The sequence below is a fragment of the Eubalaena glacialis genome, chromosome 19, assembly GCF_028564815.1.
Source record: "Eubalaena glacialis isolate mEubGla1 chromosome 19, mEubGla1.1.hap2.+ XY, whole genome shotgun sequence".
Taxonomy (NCBI): Eukaryota; Metazoa; Chordata; class Mammalia; order Artiodactyla; family Balaenidae; genus Eubalaena; species Eubalaena glacialis.
This window is the reverse complement of record NC_083734.1, coordinates 57,344,667-57,367,668: the sequence shown is the minus strand read 5'-3', so window position 1 is coordinate 57,367,668 and position 23,002 is coordinate 57,344,667. Positions and strand designations below refer to the sequence as shown.

The window sequence follows — 23,002 nt, the reverse complement described above, 5'->3', positions numbered from 1 at the left end:
AGGGGCGGGGGCGCGGGAGGCGGGAGGCGCCGTCGGGGCCCTCCCCCGGCCCCGCCTCCCTGTCAGCGCCCTCGGCCGCGGGCGCGTCGTTGGTTTCGGGTTGTCAGGCAGCAGCGGCGCAGGCGAGGCTGCGAGGGAGCCGGCGGCGGTGGGGCTGCGGCTCGGCCATGACCGCTGTCGCGGCCTGAGCCCTTCCACCCGCCGCAAGCATGAAGGACAGCGGGGACTCCAAGGACCAGCAGCTCATGGTGAGACCCCGTCAACCTCCCCCTCCTCGACCCCATCCCTGGTCCCCCGATCCCACACTCTCGGGCGGCCTCCGGACCGTACTGTGTGCCCCCGCTAACAGGACACAGGGTCAGCAGCTGGGAGTGTCCAGAGCAACTTTCCCCGAGTCGTGCATGTCAGGAAGGAAGGCATCGTGGCCACCCTGCTAAGGCCTGGAAAGTTAGCCTGGCTTCAGTCCCACTCCCCCTTTACACCTTCCCACCAGGGACCCCCCCACCCCGCCACCTGTGCAGATGGGGCTCTGGAACAAGACTGCTCTCTGATCCAGAAAAGCCAGGGGCAGGGAGGGCTTGACCTACCTGCCCGGGGAAGGAAGGTGGGAGTTTCCTGGTGAACCAGGAACGCCCGGTGGCGTCAGGAGTTTAAAGGGTTTGGGGATCATAGGTAGGTAGACAAGAGCCCCCAGGTACCAGAGGAGCTGGTAGTACAGGGTTGAAGGTGGCTGGTTATTGGGTTGCAACACAGATGCTGCCCAAGTAAGGACTCTAAACATTTCAGAGAAGTGCTGGAAGCAACCAAGATGGCCCCTCATAGCCCTGGGGACTAGGGCAGAGGAAGAGGTGTGAGTGGGGGGCACGGGAGACAGGTGGAGACAAAGACAGGTTTCTGATTATCAGTGGGGCCAGACTGAGTGATGGGGGGAAGACTCAGTGACCCCAAGGCCACTACTTTCTCCCAGCCCCCTCCCCATCCCCTAACTTCTGAGATCTGGGAAAGGGCCGCCATCACCAGCAGGTGGGTGGTAATGTAACTGGAGGATAATGCAGCCCCCAGAGACTCCCGCCTCTGTAGCGTGAGCTCACTGCTCCTAAGACGAACCTCAGCCCCAGACCCCCAAGCAAGCCCGGGGCTCTGGAACATCCTCTCTGGCAGTTTAGAATTGTCTCTTTGAAAATGGCTCGCCTTGGCTTGTGTGGCACGCGCCCCTGGGGCAGGGATGGAGGGGTCTTCCCTGCCACCCGTGGAGTTTGGCTGAGGAGGCCGGTGTGGGCGGCCTGACAGGCAGTGAAGTGCCTCTGAGAGTGAAGCGTTCTTACCTGGCATGAGGGCCCGTTAGTTATACCCACACACCCCCCTTGGTGCTCCCCAAGGGCAACTATTTCCCCTTGATCAGTAGAAGAAGCAACTCCCCGTCTGGGGGGAGACCCAGGCCCAGGATGAAGACCCACCATCTCTCTCTGGCGGGAGGATAGAGGGAGGTGGGAGCCTCCGATGGCACTGTCCTCAGGTGGGAATGCGGTCACAGGTTGTCCGCATGAGGAGGGGATGTCCCCTGGGCCCCCCGTCCCACCTCCCGCCCACATCATTCACAGACGCACAGACAGGCTGCGCCACTGCCAAGGGCTCCAAGTTCAAAGCCCAGGGGAGCTGCAGGTGCTTAATCTGGGGTGTGACTGATGCAGCCTGGAGGAGCAGACAGCTCTCTCCCTGGGGCACGGGCTCCTGGGAAGTTCATAGACTCAGACAGAGCCCACACTCTGTGGACCTGGTACCCTCGACCTAGATGGTAGCCTTGAACCACTGAGTTTTCCTTAAGATAAACCAGGCTTGGATGGCTGAACAGAGAGGAACCCATGGGGCTGGTCCAGGGGAGGATTCCTGGGGTCCTCTCATCCTTCTCTCTGCGGCCTGGCACAGCCCTCTCCATCTAATCCCAGGGGTCTGGCCTTCCCTCCCAGGTGGCGCTCCGGGTCCGGCCCATCAGCGTGGCAGAGCTGGAAGAAGGAGCCACCCTCATCGCCCATAAAGTAGACGAGCAGGTACATGGGGCTGTGGCTGGGAGCTGTAGGGCAGGGCAGAGGTCTGCTCACACCTGGTGCGGGCAGGCACCTACTCACCTGGTGGGGGCAGGAAGGGCCCTTCCTCTACCCTCTGAACTCTTGGCTGTACTATTGACTACATCATCAAGGAAACCACAGTCCTTCTTCCAGGAAGCCTCCCTAGATTGATCCAAGGAGCGCTAAAAGCTTCCCTGGTCTGGGGGGAAGGGGGAGCTTGAGCCCCTCCATCCAGCCCTGAAAAAATTCACACACCTTCCGTGTACCCATGACTTGACTTCCCCACCTTAATGGGTCTGCTACCCGTAGAGCACGCGTTCATAGGGTCTAGAGCTAATGCTCACCTCCAGACTGTTCATGTTTTGCAAAGTCTTTGGATGTCTATTTGCTCTCTTGGTTCTCCTGTCAACATGATGAGGTGGGCAGGGCAAGCCCCACCTCCGTTTACACAGGAGACAAGAAATATTTATCAAGTACCCACAACACGCTGGGGACAATGCCAGGAGCCGGGAAACCACGGTGAACAGAAGAGACCCTGTCCTCCCTCCGTTGCCAGTGCAGGGAGACGAGACTTAAATGAAAGAATTGAATCATGAACATATGAGTTTGTAGCCAACAAGGGCTGCAAAGAAATGCGTGGAGATATGAGAATAAGAGGGAACTTGACTTAGTCCCAGAGGTCAGGGAGGGCTTCCTTGAGAAAAGGTGCTTGAGCTGAAACAGGAAGGATGAAGAAGAGGTCATTAGGAGTGTGCTGAAGGGAGAAATTTCAACCAGAGGGACGTGCACGTGCAAAGGCCCTGTGGTGAGAGGGATTGTGATACACTTGGGTAACTGAGAAAAGGCCAGCGTGGTTCAAGCCAGGGAGAGAAGGGGCGAGAGGAGTGAGATAAGCTTGGTGGCGTGGGCAGGAGCCAGGCCGCACACTCTGTAGACCACGGCCAGGATGGTTTTTGGGGTAGGCAGTTGAGGACTCAGGTTTGGGGTGGGGATGGGCACAGTGGTGGGGGCAGGCTTGGTGCCTGGGTAGAAGCATCATGGTGATATGGCCTCTGGGGACCCCGAGAGCAACCCCTTGCCTCTGCTGTGTGGCTGCTGCTAGCTTCTCCTGAGTGCCCAGGCTCATCAAGGTGGCAGGATGTGCTAGGGGGTCAGAGGAGTCGGGGTGGCCCAGTGCATTGCAGAGAGAGGCGTAAAGTGGGCACCTGCTGGCCTTGAGCCTGGCAGGCTGGACTCACGAAGCCCAAGGGCCATGGTAAGAAGACCGTAGGTGGACAAAGCCTGCAATGCCTGCCTGCCTCGGGGTCCCTGCGGGCAAGTGCTCACCCCTCCCAGCCTCCTCCTTCAGCCCCAGTGAGCTGTGGCCACAGCAGAGCTGGGTGGCACCAGCCTCCTGATTTCTCTTCCTCTGTGCCCTCTTGGAAAAGGGTAGCCTTCCTCAAAGACCTGAAGGAAGGCAGGGGAGGGCTGGGAAGAGCCCATCTAAAGGCCCGGTGGGAGCAGAATGAATGCACACAACAGCCGCGTAGCGTAGGTTCCATCATCTACCCGCTGTGTGGCCTGGGCCACGTTGCTTCCAGAAGCCCCAGTTGCCCCCTCTGTAAGTGGGGACGGTAATCATTATGCCTCCTCTGGAGGATCTTCAGCCGCAAATGTGTGCACGGTGCTTCCCCAGGGCCTGGTACCCAGTAGGCATTTAATAGCTGTGAGTTATCATCTGTAAGTGACTGAGAGTGCCCAGGGCTGCTGGATTGGCTGATGAGAGGGGCCAGCCATGAACAGCCAGAGAACTCGAGAGGAGAAACCTCCTTCCAGGCAAGGCCACTCCCTGTTTTTCCAACTTGTCCCCAAGGATATCAGGTCCTCAGAGGTGGGACAATGATGATCTCTCTCTGGGCTGCTCCTGGCTCCCAGCCAGAGTGGGGGCTGATAGATATTAACTGATGCTGATGGAAACGCTCTGGCCCAGGGCACAGCCCATTGTGTGCCCACGCACAGCAAACACTGGGCTCCTTTCTGTCCCTGCCAGTGGAGAGGGAGGCCGAGCTGCGCCTCCAAGAAGGTCCCAAGGGCTGGGCAGTCCCAACGGGGCTGCTCCTTTGTCAGCTTAGACATGGAGAGGGTGGTCTGAGCAGCGTGGGCTCAGGGCTCTCAACACAGACTCCAGGCCCTGCAGGGAGAATGCTAAGCTTCTGGCCCCCAGCATCTTCTCTCCCTGCTGGATTCAAAGATGCACTTGCCTGGGACTTCCTTGGTCCAGTGGTTAAGACTCTGCACTTCCACGGCAGGGGGCCCAGGTTCGATCCCTGGTCGGGGAACTAAGATCCCGCGTGGGATTCTGCATGGTGTGGCCAAAGAAAACAAAAAAAAAAACCCCAAAGATACGTTTGCCTGGGCTGCAGTTTGGGAGAAACCACAGCAAATGGCAGGCTGGGAACCTCCGAAAAACCAGCCGCCGCTCAAGTGCTCCGTCCCTCTGACCAGTAAGGTGAAGTCCAAAAAGTAAAATGGATAGCCTCGCCCTCTGGCTAGGCCCTGCCCCCTGACCTCCATCCTTCTCCGGTGACCCCCATGGCTTCTCTGTGGCCCAGGCCTCCCGGGCTTGCATCACTGGCCCCGAGGGAGGCTGGGGGCTGCAGGCTTGGCCAGCCTCACTGATGGGCCAGCTAGCCAGTGGGCTGGCAGGGTGAGTTTGGGAGCATTCCCAGGACAACACGGCTTTCGAGTCTTTTCCCAGCAAAGGTGCAGCTGGGCCCAAGCATCCTACACAGCACCCGGCCTCCGCTAAAGAGGCGTCTGCTTGGGAAGCGGATCTGCCCTTTACCCGGCTGCCTCCGTTGCTCCCTTGGTTGTGGCCCTCCCTCACGGCCCAGCCCCGCAGAAGGGCTCCCCAACCCAGCCTCTGCTGGCCTGGGGTTCTGGGCTCTGCCTCCTCTGTGATGCAGGGCTTACTTCACCCCTGCTCGTGCTGTCTCGGGCTAGCGGGTGGGGAGCCGCCGAGCAGAGCAGCCCAGAGGTCACTACTGAAGCCCGGCCCCTGGTGGTCAGCAGGGAGGCGATGCTGCCAAAGCCCACCAGCCGGTGGGTTCTGAGCGGGCAGGGGTGGACCGAGGCCTCAGCCACCCACTGGCTTGGGCCACCGTGAGGGGCCCTAGGACCGCCTTGCTTAGAGCTGGGCGTCATTCTCCTGCAGATGAGGGAGACACTGCCCCCTAGCTTTGCACAGGTGGACGCTCACTCGGCAGAGTGTCCTCTGGGGGCAAGAGGCCGGTGTGCCGGATTCTGGGGAAGCTGGAGTTAGGGTTTGGATTTGTAACGAGGTGGTCCGGGTGCCTGTGGTCTTACCCACCCCCATCGCCCCATTTGATTCGGGATCATTGTCACGGCGCCGTCTTCGAAGTCTTCATGGGCTAACGCCTGCCCAGTGCTTACCCAGCAGCTGGCGACAGTCAGGGTTTAATAGATGTTAGTTTATCTCTAGGGCTGACACACGGGATGGTTTCAGGCCCCAGAGGTAAGTGAAACCCTGGCCCACCTCCTGCCCGCCCCCTTCTGGCTTCAGGGCTCCCTGTCTGGTGGTCCCCAATCTGTCACGGCCACACCTTTGTGTTCATGGAAGAGTCAGATAGGAGCTTGGTCTCCTAGCATCTGGGGCGGGAATAGACCCTGACGCCAGACCCCTCAGGGATGCCACTGATGACCACAAGGTGTAGGGGCGGCCTGAGAGGTCGCTGGGGCCCAGAAGTTCCAGAACAAGCAGCTCCCTTCACCCCACAGAGCCCACGGCCTGCTGATCCTCCCCCCAGCCTTCCAGACCATGTTTGTCGACAGGATTTAAGTCACCTGACCATATGCATAATCCCGCAATTAGCCTTTATCTGTTCAAAGCCCAACTGTCACCCCCCCCGCCCTGTGCCCCTGGGGTCCTGTCGGAAGAGCCACCAAGGGGCTTCCGGGCCCTGGTCTCCATTTCCTCATCAGAAGACAGTATATTAAGAACCTGCTCCGCTGTTGGACTTCCCTGGTGACACAGTGGTTAAGAATCCACCTGCCAATGCAGGGGACACAGGTTCGAGCCCTGGTCCGGGAAGATCCCACACGCCGCGGAGCAACTAAGCCCGTGCTCCACAACTACTGAGCCTGCGCTCTAGAGCCCGCGAGCCGCAACTACTGAGCCCATGTGCCACAACTACTGAAGCCCGCGCACCTAGAGCCCGTGCTCCGCAACAAGAGAAGCCACCGCAATGAGAAGCCCGCGCACCGCAACGAAGAGTAGCCCCCACTCGCCACAACTAGAGAAAGCCCGTGCGCAGCAACGAGGACCCAACGCAGCCAAAAATAATTAATTAATTAATTAATTAATTAAAAAAGAAAAAAAGAACTTGCTCGGCCCAGCCCAAGAGCTGTTGAGAGGATTAGAGCAACCCTGTAAGGGAGAGCTGTGCCACGCAAGTGCAGGCTATTGTGAAAGATGAATAAAGTATAAGGTGACAGATGCCGAGAGTCAGAGACCGTGAGCGTTGTGGGAGCAGCCCTGGCGCTTTCAGCCCCACTCACCTGCCCGGGGGCGGAGCCCTCCCTGCACACCCACCACATGGATGCTTCTTGGTTCTGTGGCCCCACAGGAGGGTGACTGGGGGAGGATTCGAGAAGTCTTTCCCTCCACCCTTAGCCACCACCCCGCCCATCTCCCCAGCCTCGTCCCGGCCCCAGGAAACCACTTTCCGTCTCTATAGATTCGCCTGTTCTGGACAGTTTGTGGAAATGGAATCATACAATCTGTGGTCCTTCATGTCTGGCTTGTGTCACTGAGCATAATGTTTTCGAGGTTCATCCACGTCGTAAGACCTTCCCCGGCGGTCCAGTGGTTAGGACTCCACGCTTCCAGTGCAGGGGGTGGGGCTTTGATCCCTGGCTGGGGCACTAAGATCCCACAAGCCACGGGGTGCAGCCAAAAAGTAAAAAAAAAAAAAGGCTGCATCCACCTTGTAGCCTGGGTTCGAACTTTATTCCTTTTCGTGGCTGGATACTATTCCATGCTATGGTTACTCTGCATTTAGTTGACCCATTCATCAGTTGATGGGCATTTGGGTTGTTTCCTACCTTTTGGCTATTATGAATAATGCTGCCAGGATGCAAGGATTCTTATACTGAGTGCCTGAATGGGTACAAGGCAAGAGTGCAGGTTAAAAAGGCAGATCTGTGGGCCCAGTTCCCCAGAGATTTTCATTCAGTGAATCTGGGTAGTGCCTGGGAATCTGTATTTTACGAGCTCCCAGGGTGACACTGATGAAGGCATCTGTAGACCCATGAGAGATGCAGCCCTAGACGATCTTGGTCACACCTCCTCTCACCCGAGGCCTCAGGGTCCTCAGAGTCCTGTAGGCAGGTGGGGACCTGGCCAGGACATCAGCCAGGTGTGATTCTGTCCTGAGCAGTCAGCTGGGCCTTGGTGGCTTTATGAGCTCAGCGTTCTGGTCTTTTCCATCTAGCCTGAAGGCTGTCAGGGCCCAAGGACACCCTTCCTGAGATCAAAATCTCCTTTCCTGAGTACTCACAGGATGGTACTCTTACAACTAGAACTATGACCAGCCATGAATTTTCCTTCTTAAAGAAAAAGCAAACAAAAATCTAGAAACAGCCTTACAGGGGTGATAGCCATCTGGAATCAGGCTTTTGTTTTGCTGTGTCCTGTTTACACCCTGAGAATAAAGGAGCTATGGGCTCAGCTCCCAGGACTGGAAATGATGTCTCCTAGGCTGGGGCCTTCCCAGATGCCCGTTCTCTGCTGGGGCTTCCTAGTAGGCGAGGAGTGCTGGCACGATTTCTTCTCTCAAGGCTACGGCCTTGTTGGTCCTCCCAGACTTCCAACTGGGAAGCACTTGAGGCCCAGAGAGGTGGTGCAGTTTTCCCGAGGTCACACAGCAGTATGGAGCCTGAACCCAATTTGCACATCTCCTTCCCCGGAGACTCAGTGCTGGCGCCACCTCTTCCAGGAAGCCCTCCTGCAGGGGAAAACCTGGATCACGGATCACATGCCCCTCCTCTATGCTCTGATTGCCTCCTGGAGCCCGGCGCTTGTTATTACAATGATCTGTTCCCCACTCCACTGTGATGTCAGAGGCAGGAAACCACATTTCATTTTCTCTCTCCCCTCGGGGGCCCCGCTTAATGCCTGGTATAGAGAAGGTGCCCAGCAGTCGTGGTCACCCGGCCTGAACTCCCTGTGCTGCTCCCCGTGGGCCCACAGCGCCCCACCCCACCCCAGCCCTCCGCGGCTCAGCTCCATTCACCTGGCTGAGGGGCACAAGGGCTCCATTGTATGCCAGAGTGGACCAGGATGGGGGTGATGCTCTGAAGGGTGGGGCGCGGGCTGGGGCCCAGACAGATGGAGGCCCAGACAAAGCCCTCTTTAAGAGGGGATCGTAGCAGCCGTGCTGACAATGTCCTGATTCAGGAGCCTGGATGTCAAAAGAACCAAATGCCGATGGTGCCATGAACTTGGCAGTGCCCAGAGGTCATTTGAAGGTGATCAGTGGGTGACGGGCATCAGTGCACGCAGCTCACCCTCTCCTGCATCAAAGGTCCCTAGAGGGTGCCCCTCAGGCCGCTGGCGCTGCCGGTATGCACAGGAGTTCTGGCACCGAGGGTGAGAGCTGTACATCTGGTCAAGTTCCATCACGTTCCACTGGGACCCACACCTGGGGACTTGTGGCCGGGTGTATCTTCATTTGGGTCTGAAACTTGATCAGGGCTCCTGCTGCTGGCGTTAGGGCCCAAGCGAGGAACTGGATCCTGGGACAAGCTTACAGGGCACTGGGGCTGAAGCCCTGAGGTGGTGGCTGGGGACAGGTGGGCACCCCAGGTACAGCCGCAGGCCCCGACACCCTGCACTCAGCTCACCATGGCCACCCAGCCTCTGGCAGGCTGTGAGGGGGCCTCAGTCAGTGGCCTCATTCTTTCCCTGCACAAAGCCCCAGCCCCACCTGTCTGGAGCATCCCCTCTAACTGGCTTACCTGGAATCCCATCTGATTGGATAAGACCTCTGGGTGAGGGTCCCGGGTTGGACCTCCTAGGGAGCTGTCTTACCTCCTCCTTCTTCCCTCCTCCATTGAGAATCCCAGAAGGGGGCCCTGCTGGGACCCCAGGGGTCTTAGGCCAGTTTAGATGCAGTGAGCACAGGTGTGTAGCTACTGGGAGGAGTCTGGTGGGAGCTCCAAGGCTGTGGTCCTCCCGGCACTGGGCCTCCTGAATCCTGGTGCTGGACGGGGGTGCACCCACAGGGACCCATGTGGATCTCCCAGGTCCACGGAGCTGGACCGGGCTCCCAAGTCAGCCTCCTCTGTCAATCAGCTCCCCCTGCCCCTCCAAGCGGCTGCCCCTCATGCCTTGTCTGCTCTCAAGTCCTCTTTGGGCTGTCACTGGCCCTGGCTCCCCTGCTGACCCAGGAAAGGAGATCCATCACTGTCTCTGCGACCTTGGGTGGCTCTTGGACAGCCCATCCCCCTCAGTGCCTTGTCCTTTGTCAGGACTCAGTTTACCTCCTTGGCCCCGGCGTTCCTGGACACAGAGCATCATCCCCACTCCTTCCCATGTCTTGAGTGAGGAGGGATGAGGTCAGTGGTCAGTGTTGACATTGGTATGGGCCTGGGGCTCCCGGGTGACCACCAGCCTCCCCTCGGGTACCTTTGCAGATGGTGGTTCTTATGGACCCAATGGAAGACCCCGACGACATCCTGCGGGCGCATCGCTCCCGGGAGAAGTCCTACCTATTTGACGTGGCCTTTGACTTCACTGCCACCCAGGTGAGGGGGGCCTGGGCCCAGGGACACGCAAGATCCTCTCTCTGCCCTTTGACCCCCTCGGGAGGGAGTCCTTGGAGGACCCTGCCACCGACCCTCAGCCTTCCTTCTATCACTTGCTCTCTCCCCACACATGCAAGTGTGCGTGTGCCTGCGTGGTGCATTCAGAGCCTCCTGCGTGGACACACCCCGGTCAGCATGCGCAGATGCCACCCTACACACCCCACAGGTGGCCCCTATGGGAGCTGGAGGAGAGTGCTTGAAGCCCATCTGGTGCTGGGCGGGGAGCTTCGGGAAGCTGACACCCTCCCAGGGACCCCCGTCTTGCCCATCTGCGGGATGCTCCCAGTGGCAGGTGTAATGCGTCCTCGGGGCTGGGGGCTGGGAGCCAGCTGTGGGGGGAGGCGTCTCAGGTGTCCTGAGCTCTCTTTCAGGCTGGCATCCCCCCATGGGGTGAAAGCAGAGACATCCACCCCCCACTTCCCACCCCCACTTCTCTGGGGCCGAGGGCTCCAGGGACAGAAGCTGCTTCTGTTGGGAGCCAGGATGTGCCCTTGGGCCTGTGTGCTCTGCCCTGCCTGTGCCCGGGCCCCTGATGGGTCTCCTCTTTCCTGCAGGAGATGGTGTATCAGGCCACCACCAAGAGCCTCATTGAAGGCGTCATCTCAGGCTACAATGCCACTGTCTTTGCCTATGGGCCCACAGGTGAGGGGGAGCCCAGCCCACGGAGAGGACTGTATGCCCTGGTTGTCCCCTCTGAGAATCAAGCCCCCTTGCCCTCCACCGCCGAGCTAGTCTGGCCCCAACTGGAGCAGGATCCGAGGATGTGGCTGATTAAAACCACCCTCCCCCAGGGCCCTTTGGACCCAGAGCCCCATCCCCAGCCAAGGATGCCATCTTCTCCCCTTCCCCCCACCTCCCTGGCCATCTGGGAGGGTCCAGCCTTGAGGACAGACCCAGGTTTGCCAGGAGCCCCTGCGCTCCCGGCCGCTGCCCTGCTCACCCGCCCCACTGCTCTGCCCCAGGCTGCGGGAAAACCTACACCATGCTGGGCACAGACCATGAGCCCGGCATCTACGTTCGGACCCTCAATGACCTCTTCTGTGCCATTGAGGAGACCAGCAACGACATGGAATATGAGGTGTCCATGTCCTACCTGGAGGTGGGTGCTCCCTCCACCCTGTCGCGTGGGCTAGGACAAGAGGTCCATAGGACCGGGCTGGCCCACCTCCCTGGGGCCAGGTCACGGGGCAGTTTCCTGGGGTGCTCATCACTGCTGCTCTCCCATGTGCATATGGTTGGCCTCACTTTATAAAAACTGAGGCTCAGAGAGGTTAGGCAACTAGATCGAGGTCACACAGTAAGTGAGGGAGCAGGGATTCAAACTCAGGACCCCAGGGCTTTAAAGCCGAGCCGTGCCCATTGTGCCACACTCCAAAGTAGCCTTGTCTCTGAGCACAGACCTCAGCCATCCTCCCAGACGCCATCCTCCTGGGCACACTCCTGAAGGCCAACCCTGTCTGCCCTGCCAGGCTACGTGCAGGCACTCGGTGTATATAGGTACAGGTGGGAACTGCACGTACATGGACAGGCTGGGACCTGCCAGCCTTCGCTATCTTGCCACAGCCTCTGAGGCCCACCTGTATGAGTGCTACCACCAGGCAATTATGGGTCAGTGGTTGGGGGGGGGCCAGGGGAGGCACACAGAGGCCAGAAGAGGCAGGAGAGCCAGTGGGCTAGACGCCATCTGGCTCCTGGCCTCTCCGGCTCCCTCCGGGAGCTGATAATCTCCTGGGTGACAGCTCAGGAAGGGCAGCGAGACATTGCTGCCAGCAGCTGCTCCAGCCAGCGTGGTGTTGACTCAGCCAGCAAGATGCACTTTGGGGGCCTGCGAGGTGGGAGCAGGTGAAGGTAGAGTATGGGTTGCCTAGCAACAAACAGGGCTCGGCCATGGGTCAGGTCCCATCCCCTGTCCCGTGCCTGGCCAGCCTGCAGAGGGAGTTCCACTTGGTTCTGATGCCTTCTGTACCCTTGGCTCTGGCAGCCCGATGTTTCCCTCTGGATGCTGAAGCCCCCTATGCCCACCCCATAGAAAGGAAGGGATCTTTCTCCTTAGCCAGGGTTTCCCTGAGAGGAGCCTGGAGCTCTCGGGGAGGGACAGAGAACCTGGCCATTGCCTGAACCTCCTGCCCTTGGTCTCCCATTAACATCTGTCCCCTGCCCTTCCCAACCTGGCCCATCAGATCTACAATGAGATGATCCGGGACCTGCTGAACCCTGCCCTGGGGTACCTGGAGCTGAGGGAGGACTCCAAAGGGGTGATCCAGGTGGCCGGGATCACCGAGGTCTCCACCGTCAATGCCAAAGAGGCGAGTCGTGTGTAGCCAGCTGGGCAGTAGGGAGGGCCACTAACCTCCTGGGGGGCTGGGCAGGAGGGGGCTGGGCCCTGCAGCCAGGGAGCAGCTGCCCACTCAGCTGGGCTGGGGCTGGGGCAGACACAGAGAATCCTGGATGACACGCCCCCGGCCACGCAGACCCTGGGGGCTGACCAGGCAACCAGCCTCCCAGTTTACAGACAGACCCTGACCTCCCAGGCCCCGCAGCACACAGGGGGCCGACCCACCCCTGCCTGGGCCCCTTCCCAACCTCTCAGATGCAGGACGTGGGAGCATCCCCACGGGTCCCCAGGAGTGGCCTCCCTCCCCCGTCCCACCCACCCAGATCATGCAGCTGCTGATGAAGGGGAACCGGCAGAGGACCCAGGAGCCCACGGCCGCCAACCAGACGTCCTCCCGCTCCCACGCCGTGCTCCAGGTGGCCGTGCGCCAGCGCAGCCGGGTCAAGAGCATCCTGCAGGAGGTGCGGCAGGGCCGCCTGTTCATGATTGACCTGGCTGGCTCTGAGCGGGCCTCCCAGGTGAGGTTAGCTCCCCGTGGGGCTGGGGAGAAAGCTTGGGGGGCAGGGCAGGGATGCTGGCCTCCCAGCTCCCCAAGGGGTGGGGGTGGGGACTGTCCCAGGGAGGGCGGGGATGAGAGGGATCCCGAGGGGAAGGGACTGAGGAATGTCTCCGATGAGCAAGAAGGATGAGGTGGGGGGGGGACCGTGGGGAAGCACTGTTTGTGGGAAGGGGCCTGGGAGTGTGGGGATTTCTCCAGGGAAGGAGACAGTGGCTGCCCCGGAGGAGGAGGGGGAACAGGCAAGAGAATGAATGGGCCCAATGAGGAGCTGGGGCAGGGGGGAAACAACGTCCCCGACTGGGGGCATCGTGGGCAGAGCCTGGGAGGGGCCCTTGCCAACCACATCAGGGAGAGAAAAAGGTCCATCACCCATTTCTCAGCATTTGTCCCCCATCACTAAGCCCTGTCCGCCTGGCCCTGTGCCTGGGCCCGGGCCCCCTCCTGCAGGCAAACTTGGAGGTTTCACGGTCACGTGAGTGCTGGGGCTGGGTGATGTCACCGTTAGCACTGAAGCAAATGCAAGGGACAGGACAGTGCCAGGGAGATGTAACAGGGCTTCGTGTTGGAACGTGTGGGGTTGGTTTAAATGGGGTGGGGTTGGAGAAACACACCCCTCTCTTCCAGTAAAGGCCTGAGGGCTTCCTGGAGGAGGAGTACAGGGGAGCAGCCAGCCCCCTGTGGGGGGAGAGGGTGTGCCCCGCGTCCACTGGAGTAAGTGGCTCCCAGCTTCACCAGGCTGGGCAAAGACGTCTCCCGAGGGCGGCTGTAGGCAGAGCCTCCTGGGACTTGACACTGTCCTGCTCTCACACCCACTCACATACACCTCAACCCATTTCCTCACTCACAGACTTTCTTATACACATATACATGCTGTCACATATACACATGCAATTCACACACACTCACTCCCCCCCTCCACACACACACAAACTTCCCTCTTCCCTCCCTGAAGTCTGGCGCACCCTCTAGAGCCGTGTGCCCGTGGCCACGCCTGTTGCCATGCCCGTGGCCGGGCCGGCTCTCAGCTGAGCTGCCTGGGAAGCCACGACCCACCTCCATCGCATTCTCGGCGCTGCCTTAGCTGTGCCGCGGGGCTAGCCCCGGGGGGGACGAAGTGCCAGGGTCTCAGCCCTCCTCAGAAGCCTCTTGTCCCCCACTCTTGTTCAGAGGTCTTCCGGTTCTCTGACCTTCTCGAATGCCCTCCGTGACCCCCGGACAGAGGGTGGGACCAGGCCCCAGCATCTCTCCCTTGCAGGGCCCCGGGGGAGAGGGAGGGGTTTACAACTCAGGATGGCCCGGGGCAGGGAGTCACGCCCACTGCTCGCCCCCCAGACACAGAACCGTGGGCAGCGCATGAAAGAGGGGGCCCACATCAATCGCTCGCTGCTGGCCCTGGGCAACTGCATCAACGCGCTGAGCGACAAGAACAGCAACAAGTACATCAACTATCGTGACAGCAAGCTCACCCGGCTCCTGAAGGTACCAACTGCCGTGGGCCCAGTGCCTGGGCACCCAGGGTGGGGCTGCCAGTGTCACAAAGAAAGATACAGGACGCCCAGCTGCATGTGAATTTCAAATAAACAAAACCTGTTTGGGTATAAGTATGTCCCATGCCATCTTTGGGACATACTTATACTAAAAAAACAAAAAACAAAAACTCACTTGTTATTTATCCAAAATTCAGATTTCACTGGGTGTCTTGTATGTTATCTGGTGACTCTCACCAAAGACTGGGCAGCAGGGAGGGAAAAGGGCTGCATCTGACCCCCCACCCCAGGGCTGTGGGTCTAGGGGAACTGGGGGTCGTCTGGATTTGGGGGTTCAGGTGGTCAGTCAGCATCATGGCTCCCAGAGGCTGCTGTTGGGAGGCCCCGCTCCTGGCTGGGCTCTGTGTTCGGTGCCTCAGCACCCCCTTCCCAGTTCCTTTCATCTTGTCAGCGAGTCTGAGTTAGGGGATTACTATTTCCATTTGCAGATGAGGAAACCGAGGCACTAAGAAGCTAAGTAACCTTCCCAAGGCCTCACACTAGTAAGTGCTAGACGTAGGGTCCCAGCAGAGGTCTGTCTGGGCTGATAGCAGAGCTGCAGGTGACTTAATGCTCGCTGGCCATCGGCCTGCCAGCATCACAGCACTTACAGCCTGGGAGGTAGGACAGTTAATTACTGCCACCCTCGAAACCCAAGGAAGCCGAGGATTAGAGAGGTGATGGAGCTTGCTTGAAGTCGCCCAGCTGGTAACTGCTGCAACCAAGGGCTTTGTCTCCCCCCAAGCCCGCAGCCCCGCTGTGCACTCTCTCTCTGTCCAGGAGGGCATGGCAAGCCCAGGGCAAGGGAGGTGGTAGCCACAGGCCAAATTCAACCTTCATACAGAGGTCCCCATCACCCCCCTCACTCCAGCCAAGACAACAGTGCCACCAGCAGTCGGATAAAGGGGGACCTGGGAAGCCAGAGGGGATGGGGGAGGGGCTCAGGGCCCCACAGGGCTCTTCCCCCTCTGGTTCCCAGTCAACCAGGGCCGCTGCCTTTCCTCGTTCTCACGTATGAGGGGAGGAGAAGGGAAGCCGGGAGACCCTGACCTGGATACTCGAAATTTTCAAATATGAACTTTGGCGAAGAAGCTGGAAGAGGGAAGAAGGGGGGACGGCAGAGGAGGAGGGGAGAGTCCTGTGATGCTCGGCACCAGCACCTGTGAGAGTGTGTGTGTGTGTGTGTGTGTGTGTGTGTGTGTGTGTGAGTGTGAGAGAGATAGAGAGAGGGAAACACATACACACACACACACACACACACCACGAGGGCATCACGAACAGCCTGGCAGGAGCAGCGTGCAGGAAGGCAGGGCCCTGCTGACCGCAGCCCGCCCTCGTCCCCATCCAGGATTCCCTGGGGGGAAACAGCCGCACGGTGATGATCGCCCACATCAGCCCAGCGAGCAGTGCCTTTGAGGAATCCCGGAACACCCTGACCTACGCTGGCCGGGCCAAGAACATCAAGACCAGGGTGAGGGACCCCTGGTCTGTCCCCCAGGGCCCGCCTTCCTGGGCCAAGATTCGAGCCCCTGGACTGATTCCAGGCCCTGCCACCCCACCCCACATTCTCTGGAACCAGCCACCATTGCGCCGGCCCCATTCCTCAGTCCAATGTCACCCCTGTGCCCTCCCCTGTTGCCTGCCGGGAAGCCCACAGCCCCTGAGAGTCCCCTTCTTCTTGTTCAAGGTCTGTGCTCCCCCAGCCCCGTCATCCCCTTCCATCTTCCCGTTTTCATCTTCAGATACTCATTCAGATGTTTACCTTTCCAAAGCCCCTAATCAGAATAGTCATAATAGAGGTGACCGTTACTACACACTTATGTTGGGCCCTTTATCAAATCAACTCATCTGATCCTCCAATGAGGCAGGCATTATTTCTGTCCCCATTTCACAGCTGAGGAAAATGAGGCTGAAGGGAGTTAAGTGACCTCCCAGTCCCAGGGCAGTGGTGACGCTGAGACTAGAGCAGTGTCTGCCTGTTTTCCAAGCCCACGTTCTCACCCTCTCTGGTGAACGTGTGAGAATCCTCGCTATCTGTTAGGACGTTTGTTTCCACCCGTGTGGGTCGAGGGGTGGGAATTCTAAGACAGAATTTCATGAACGTTCTCCCAACACTACAATTCGCCAGCCATTGTTCCAGGCACTTTATGTTTTATCCCAACCCTCAAGGAACTTAATGATGGGAGGAGACAGGTAATAATAATACTCTGAATTGATAGTTCAGAATATTATTAACAGCAGGAAATGATGCCAGCGATCGGGGATGCGGGTGCTGGTGGGATCCCATGTAGCTCTTTGGAGACTGTGAGAGGGAAACAAGGATGGGGAGGAAATTGAGGAAGAGAGGGAGCAGTTAGGGTAGAGGTTCCAAAGGCAGGAAGGAGATGGTGTCGGTGGTGGGAGCGGGGCAAGTAGGATGGTTCCTCGGCTGGAGCAGAAAGTTCCTGATGGAGCAGTGAGTCACAAGAAAATCTAGAGAGTGGTGGGGGAATCAGGGCATTCCCCCAAGCAGTAGGGAGCCACTGAAGGTTGAGCAGGGAAGGCAGCATTTTAGGAGTATGCCTCTGGCGGAGGCACGTACTGTTGCGAGGTTGTAGGGTCAGAGGCCAGGAGGCCATTACTGTCAAAGATTAGGGGTAAGAAAGAGAAAAGAGGAACCCGCAGGCAGGCCCCGGCGTCCAGGTGACTGTACCTGCTCCCCTCGCATCCCCACAGGTGAAGCAGAACCTGCTCAACGTCTCCTACCACATTGCGCAGTACACCAGCATCATTGCCGACCTGCGGGGCGAGATCCAGAGGCTCAAGTGCAAGATCGACGAGCAGGGTGGGCGGGGCCAGGCCCACGGCCGGCTGGAGCGGGGCGACATCTGTCACATCCAAGGTGTGTGTGGGGGTCTGTGTTAGTGGGAGCCCGTCTCCCGAAGCCCGTCCAGGCCGTCTCAAATTGCTCAGGGGTCAGGCAGGGCTGGGTTCAAAGCTAGACGCAGATTCTTTCTGGCTGAGTAGCCTTGGGCTAGTCATCAACCACTCTGAGCCTTCAGTCCTTCAATTGTCAAATGGAATCATGATCTCTGCTTCAGAGACTCGACCTGAGGATTAGGTGGTATCACACGAGTGAGTGGCACGTGGGCAGTTAGCTGTGTGGGGCGTCACTCTCGGGGCCGCAGTGCAGGGCTCCGAGACCGTGCCTGGCATCACCAGAAGGGATACGGTGCTCATACATTTTCTGTATTTGCTATGATGATTTTCCAACAGATGGCAGTAAAGTGTCTAAAGGGCACCTTTTATTAGTTGACGGAACGGTGCTCTAAAGGCTGGCGGCGGAAGCCCAGTTCATACAGAGAAGCTGGGAATCACCTTTGGGTCATAGCCTGAAGACTCAGTGCGGAAGTGGGATGTGGGAGGGGTGTGGTAATCTAGGAGGTCTTTCTGGAGGAGGTGCTTGCACAGGAAGTCATTTGGGAAGAAAGAGAGGGGAGGGCCCCGGGTAGCCCAGACTTTCCTGGCCTGACCCTTCCTCCTCCACTGACCTCCCCCACCTGCCGTTCAACGGCCAGCCAAGGTCCAACTGCACAGCGAGAAGGGTGAGCAGGCTGAGATGGGACAGCTGCGGGAGCAGCTTATCAGCGCCTTCCAGGCGCAGATGGACGTGCGGAGACACCTGCTGGAGCTGGAGAACCACGCCATGGAGGTGCAGATCGACACCTCCCGCCACCTGCTCACCATTGCAGGGTAAGCACCCCCCCCCGGCCTGGGACAGGGGCTGGGAGCTGGAGATGCATGCTGTGCCTCCCACCGTGGCCTGAATCCCGGGTCTCCCTCGGGGGTGGGGCTGCGGCAGCTGGGAGCACGAGAAGTCGCGCAGGGCACTCAAGTGGAGGGAGGAGCGGCGCAAGGAGTCCTACACCAAGGACGACAGTGAGAAGGACTCGGACACAGGTGATGACCAGCCAGACATCCTGGAGCCCCCCGAGGTGGCCTCCGCCCGGGAGAGCATCGCTGCCCTGATGGGAGAGCAGAAGAAGCTGCGAGAGCAGAAGGTGTCTGGGGTCTGGGGGTCTGGGGGTCTGGGGGTCTGGGGGAGTGGGTTTGAGAGGCCCCAGCAGGAAGGGGCTGGGGGAGGCTTGTGGGAGGAGTGAGAGCTGGGAGCTCAGGCCACAAATCCCCTGTGACCTTACTAAACTCCTTCACCTCTTTGTGCCTCTCTTACCCATCTGTAAAATGGGAGTAGTCAGCCCTAGTAGGGTCGTTGGGAAGATTAAACAAATGCCTTTCACATGCCAAGGACTCAAAAAATGGTAGCCAATATCATAATTAGGATTTTCCAGATCTCTGCCCTCTGTTCTGGAGCATATCCTCGCCAGGGGGTTTCAGGGTACCATGAGCCCTGAGGGCATCAGCTGGGCTGGGGCTCAGCAGATCCACGGAGCTGGTTCCCGGGATGGGTTGTGGTCAGGACGGCAAGAAGGTAGGCGCAGAGGGGCCACTCAGGAGCAGCCCCTGGTTGCAAGGCCCGAGATGCAGCTTCGAGGGTGGGCCTCGGAATGGGGCTTCGGCCGGGAGCCCAGAGTCCGGGGGCTGGAGGGGCGGGGACAGGCTCAGCGGCGGGCGAGAGCCCGCCTGGCGCTGACCCCGCCTGGTCCCCAGCTGACGCTAGAGCAGCGCTGCGGAGAGCTGCGCGCGCGCGGCCGGCGCCTAGAGGAGACGCTGCCGCGGCGCATCGGCTCCGAGGAGCAGCGCGAGGTGCTCAGCCTGCTGTGCCGCGTGCACGAGCTCGAGGTGGAGAACACCGAGATGCAGTCGCACGCGCTGCTCCGCGACGGCGCGCTCCGCCACCGCCGCGAGGCCCTGCGCCGCCTGGAGCAGCACCGCAGCCTCTGCGACGAGATCATCCAGGGCCAGCGGCAGATCATCGACGGTAGGGCCCGCGGCCCGCGCGTCCGAGCCACCCACGGGCCCCATCGACCCGCGGAGGGCCCGAGGGCACGCGCTGAGCCCTGCCCCTCCCCCGGCAGACTACAACTTGGCCGTCCCGCAGCACCTGGAGGAGCTGTACGAAGTGTACCTGCGCGAGCAGGAGGAGGGCAGCCTGGAGCGGGCCACCATCATGGACCGCGTGGCCTCTAGGGCCCTGCAGGTGGGCGCCTCGGGCCTGAGCATGCGCACATGTGCTAAGGGAGGGGCCGATGCCCAGGGCAGGGCGTGCAGGTCGTCGGCATGGCGGTGGGACCAGGCTGGCTGCTCCCCAGGCAGTTGACTCCTTCCTTCTTATCCCACCCAAAGGTTTGCCAAGCCTGAGTATAAGCTTCCTTTCTCGGCGTATTCTTCTCTGGCACTTGTCCCCGCCCAGGGTCTGAGGGTCAGGTTTGGCTATCTGAGATATGACAAACGGCCCCAGACGCCCTCCCAGGAGACCAGGCCACCAGGCAGTGCCACGGGGGATGCCTAGCATACCACAGCTTGTCCCTCGGGACCCAGAACAAGCCCACTGCCCTCTGGGGCTCCCAGCCCATATTGCAGCCCCAGACACCCTGTGTGCCTTTGTCACCCTGTGCTGTTACCTGGCCCAGGACCAAGCCTTCTGACTGCCCCTTCTCCCCTCCCCTCCCCCTCCCCAGGACAGCTCCTTGCCCAAAATTCGCAGAGCAGGAACCGTGCTGACCCCGGAGTCTGACCCAGAGAGCGCGAAGACGCTGAGCTCCGAAGCCCAGCTCCTGCAGAGCAGCTTCCTGCCTCCGATCAGCACAGAGAGGTGAGACCAGGGACCACTTCCTGCCAGTCCTTCCTGCCTGAGCCACCACAGGCTGTGTCCCAGAGATGCCAGCCCAGATTAGGGCTTCCTGGGGAGGATGGAGCGGGAACGACAGGGGGGAGGTGGCACAGGTCTGGAGCCAGGACCTTTGGGTCCTCTCGCCCTTTACATAACAGCTCCCCCCTAGGGTGGGGGTGGCACCGCAGTGGGACCAGCCTGGTGAACAGATGCCCATCCTCCTCCGCCAACCTCAGTGAAGCCAACCACGTGCTCAAGGCCAGTTCTGGGGCCTGGCAGGTGAAGAGCTCCTCTGTGCCCACCCCACCCCCCATCCCGATTGGCAGCCTGGTGACGCAGGAGGTGAGCACTGGGCACCGCTGGCCCGATGGGCTCCTCTGCTGCAGGTGGGAGTACCAGGGTGGACACCCAGTGGTTGGGATGGAGCCTTTCCAAAACAGCCCCCTGGGGACATAGGGTCCCTGCTGTGTCCAGTGGCTTCTCTTCCCAACCAATTCGTCTCACAGGCCCCCACTCAGGACAGCCTGGGCAGCCTGAGCGGCCGGATCAACTCCTCCCCTGACAGCAGTGAGAACCTGTCAGAGATCCCTTTGTCCTGCAAAGGTGTGCCCCCTGCTCACCCTGTCAGCCTGAGCCTGGCATCGTCTAAACTGCTCAGATCACCCAGCCCAGAGCCCCTTCCTTCCCTCTGCACTGCTAAATACACCCATGCGTCGGGTGCTGACCATTCTAGAAAGAGAGGCACCAGTCCCAGAGAGGATTAACGACCTGCTCTGTCCACACAAAGCTGGGGGCACAATCAGAAACCAGAATGGGGAACACATGGCACTTAGGATCATGCCCCACTTTCCCACTCAGAAATAATTGTAATAGCAAATATAGACCGAATCCCTACCCCCTGGCCATAGGCTATGCCCATTATCTCAGTTACTCCTCATAACCTGGGACCTCCCTGGCGGTCTAGTGGTTAAGACTCTGTGCTTCCACTGCAGGGGGCATGGGTTCGATCCCTGGTCGGGGAACTAAGGCTCGGCCAAAAAAAAAAAAAATCCTCACAACCCAATGGGGTTAGTTTTACCACCCCCAGTTTACAGATGAAAGTAAGGCTCAGAAACTTGCCCAAAGTTTCTTGAACAGCAAGCAAGGGGGGATGCTTTGGCAGAGAAGGGGTGTTGGAGGTGCAGGAGGGGGAGGAATATGTGGCCTTGATCCCGGGTTGGGTGCTCCTTTGTCCCGCCGCAGAGAGGAAGGAGATCCTGACGGGCACCAAGTGCATCTCGGTGAAGGCTGCCCGGCGGCGCTCTCGGGCCCTGGGCGCCGAGGGGCGCCACCTGCTGGCACCCAGCATGGAGCGCAGCAGCCTGTCCCTGCACTCGCTGAGCGAGGCTGATGATGTGCGGCCACCCGGCCTGCTGGCCTGCAAGCGGCCACCCAGCCCCATGCTGCAGCACGCTGCCAGTGAGGACAACCTGTCCAGCAGCACGGGTGAGGCCCCATCCCGGGCAGTCGAGCATCGTGGCGATGGCCCTGGGCCCTGGCTGCGTGGCCAGAAGAAAAGCCAGGGCAAGAAACGGGAGGAGTTGCTGGAGGCAAAAAGGAGGAAGCGGAGGTCCCAGTCCTTTGAGGTCACAGGGCAAGGGGTGAGTCCAGGGGCAAGGACTGGGGGGTCTGGGCCCCCGCCTTGCTGGTGGGGCTCTGAGGGCTGGATTGCTCCAGCGGCCCCAGGGTACCTTACCCCTAGCTGTGCACCACCCTCCATGCCGTATCCCCCAAGCTGGCATAGCAGCTGGGGCAGACCCCTGTATCAGATCCCCACGCAGCTCCCACCTCACCTCACCTCACTGCTCTCCAACCAACACAGCTCTCCCGCCCCAAGACACACCTCCTGGGGCCCCGTCCCGTGCAGAGCATCTCGGACCACAGGGTGAGAGTGTGCGGGCACCCAGCCCCCGGTACCCGGCATGTGGGAAAGGTCACCCTGCCTGTGGCCAAGGTCAAACTCCCTCCAAGCCAGAACACAGGTCAGTACCAGCAAAGGAGGGAATGGGAGGGGAGCGCTTGGGCAGCCCAGGGAGGAAGCATGTTGACTCCCTGCCCTATGGCTGCCGCCTGCTGGAAACAGGGTTCTTGAAGAATATCTGTGGGACTGGTACCTTGGCGTTGTGCCCCTAGGGAGTTCAAAGCCACTGGGTGATCAGAGGGGATGGAGAGGCATTCCTAAAGCACTGCTCGTGGCCCTTCCCCTGTTGCAGGCCCTGGGGACTCCTCACCCCTCACTGTCCCCTCCAACCCAGCTGGTGTTTCCCAACGGGCTACCCGGGAGCCCCGCCCACCCCATGGCACAAGCACCCATGGCAAAGATGGACGCTTCCGACATAACTGAGGGGCCCTGCCTGGAACCGGCCCTGCTGCCCGCAAGACTGAATGGGGTGTAGCAGGAAATGGGAGATGGAGGCTGGGCAGATGGGGGTGACCTGGGAGCAGGAGCTCAGCATCTCAGAAGGCTGGGGCTCCTGAGACCCAGGAACTGTGAGGGTGCCTGCCCAGCACTTCCGTGCTTTCGGTGCCACTGGGAAAGGGAGGTGAGCCCAGGAGGCATGGCCGGGATGGCAGGGCTCCCTGGCCTCCCAGCCCTGGACAGAAAACCCTGCTGCCAAAACCCTGTTCTGAGACCTGTGGCCCGACTTGGCCTCAGAAATGGGGGGGAGGGAACTGTTAATGGGACAGGGCTCCTGGGCCCACATCTGGGGCAGGAGCATTCACATACTGTGGTTGGGGTCGGGGAGGGAATCTGGTTTTGTTACTTAGCAGTGGCTTCCGCCCCCGCCAAGCCCCCTTTTTAACAATAAAATCCCATTTGAGTTTTGATGGTTGTGTTGG

General features: G+C 59.9%; 1 protein-coding gene across 1 annotated transcript; it reads left to right on the top strand.

The window, feature by feature from the left end:
• The first annotated feature begins 209 nt into the window (after nt 1-209).
• On the top strand, nt 210-22,505 carry KIF19 (kinesin family member 19). The gene is made up of 20 exons (XM_061175186.1): nt 210-248; nt 1,968-2,048; nt 9,762-9,872; nt 10,487-10,574; nt 10,895-11,031; nt 12,113-12,238; nt 12,591-12,785; nt 14,159-14,305; nt 15,701-15,823; nt 17,068-17,233; nt 17,910-18,084; nt 18,194-18,392; nt 19,000-19,270; nt 19,368-19,489; nt 19,971-20,104; nt 20,359-20,464; nt 20,629-20,725; nt 21,365-21,762; nt 21,984-22,143; nt 22,375-22,505. The coding sequence occupies exons 1-20, from the start codon at nt 210-212 to the stop codon at nt 22,503-22,505; spliced, it is 3,006 nt and encodes a 1,001-aa protein (XP_061031169.1).
• Nucleotides 22,506-23,002: the final 497 nt, after the last annotated feature.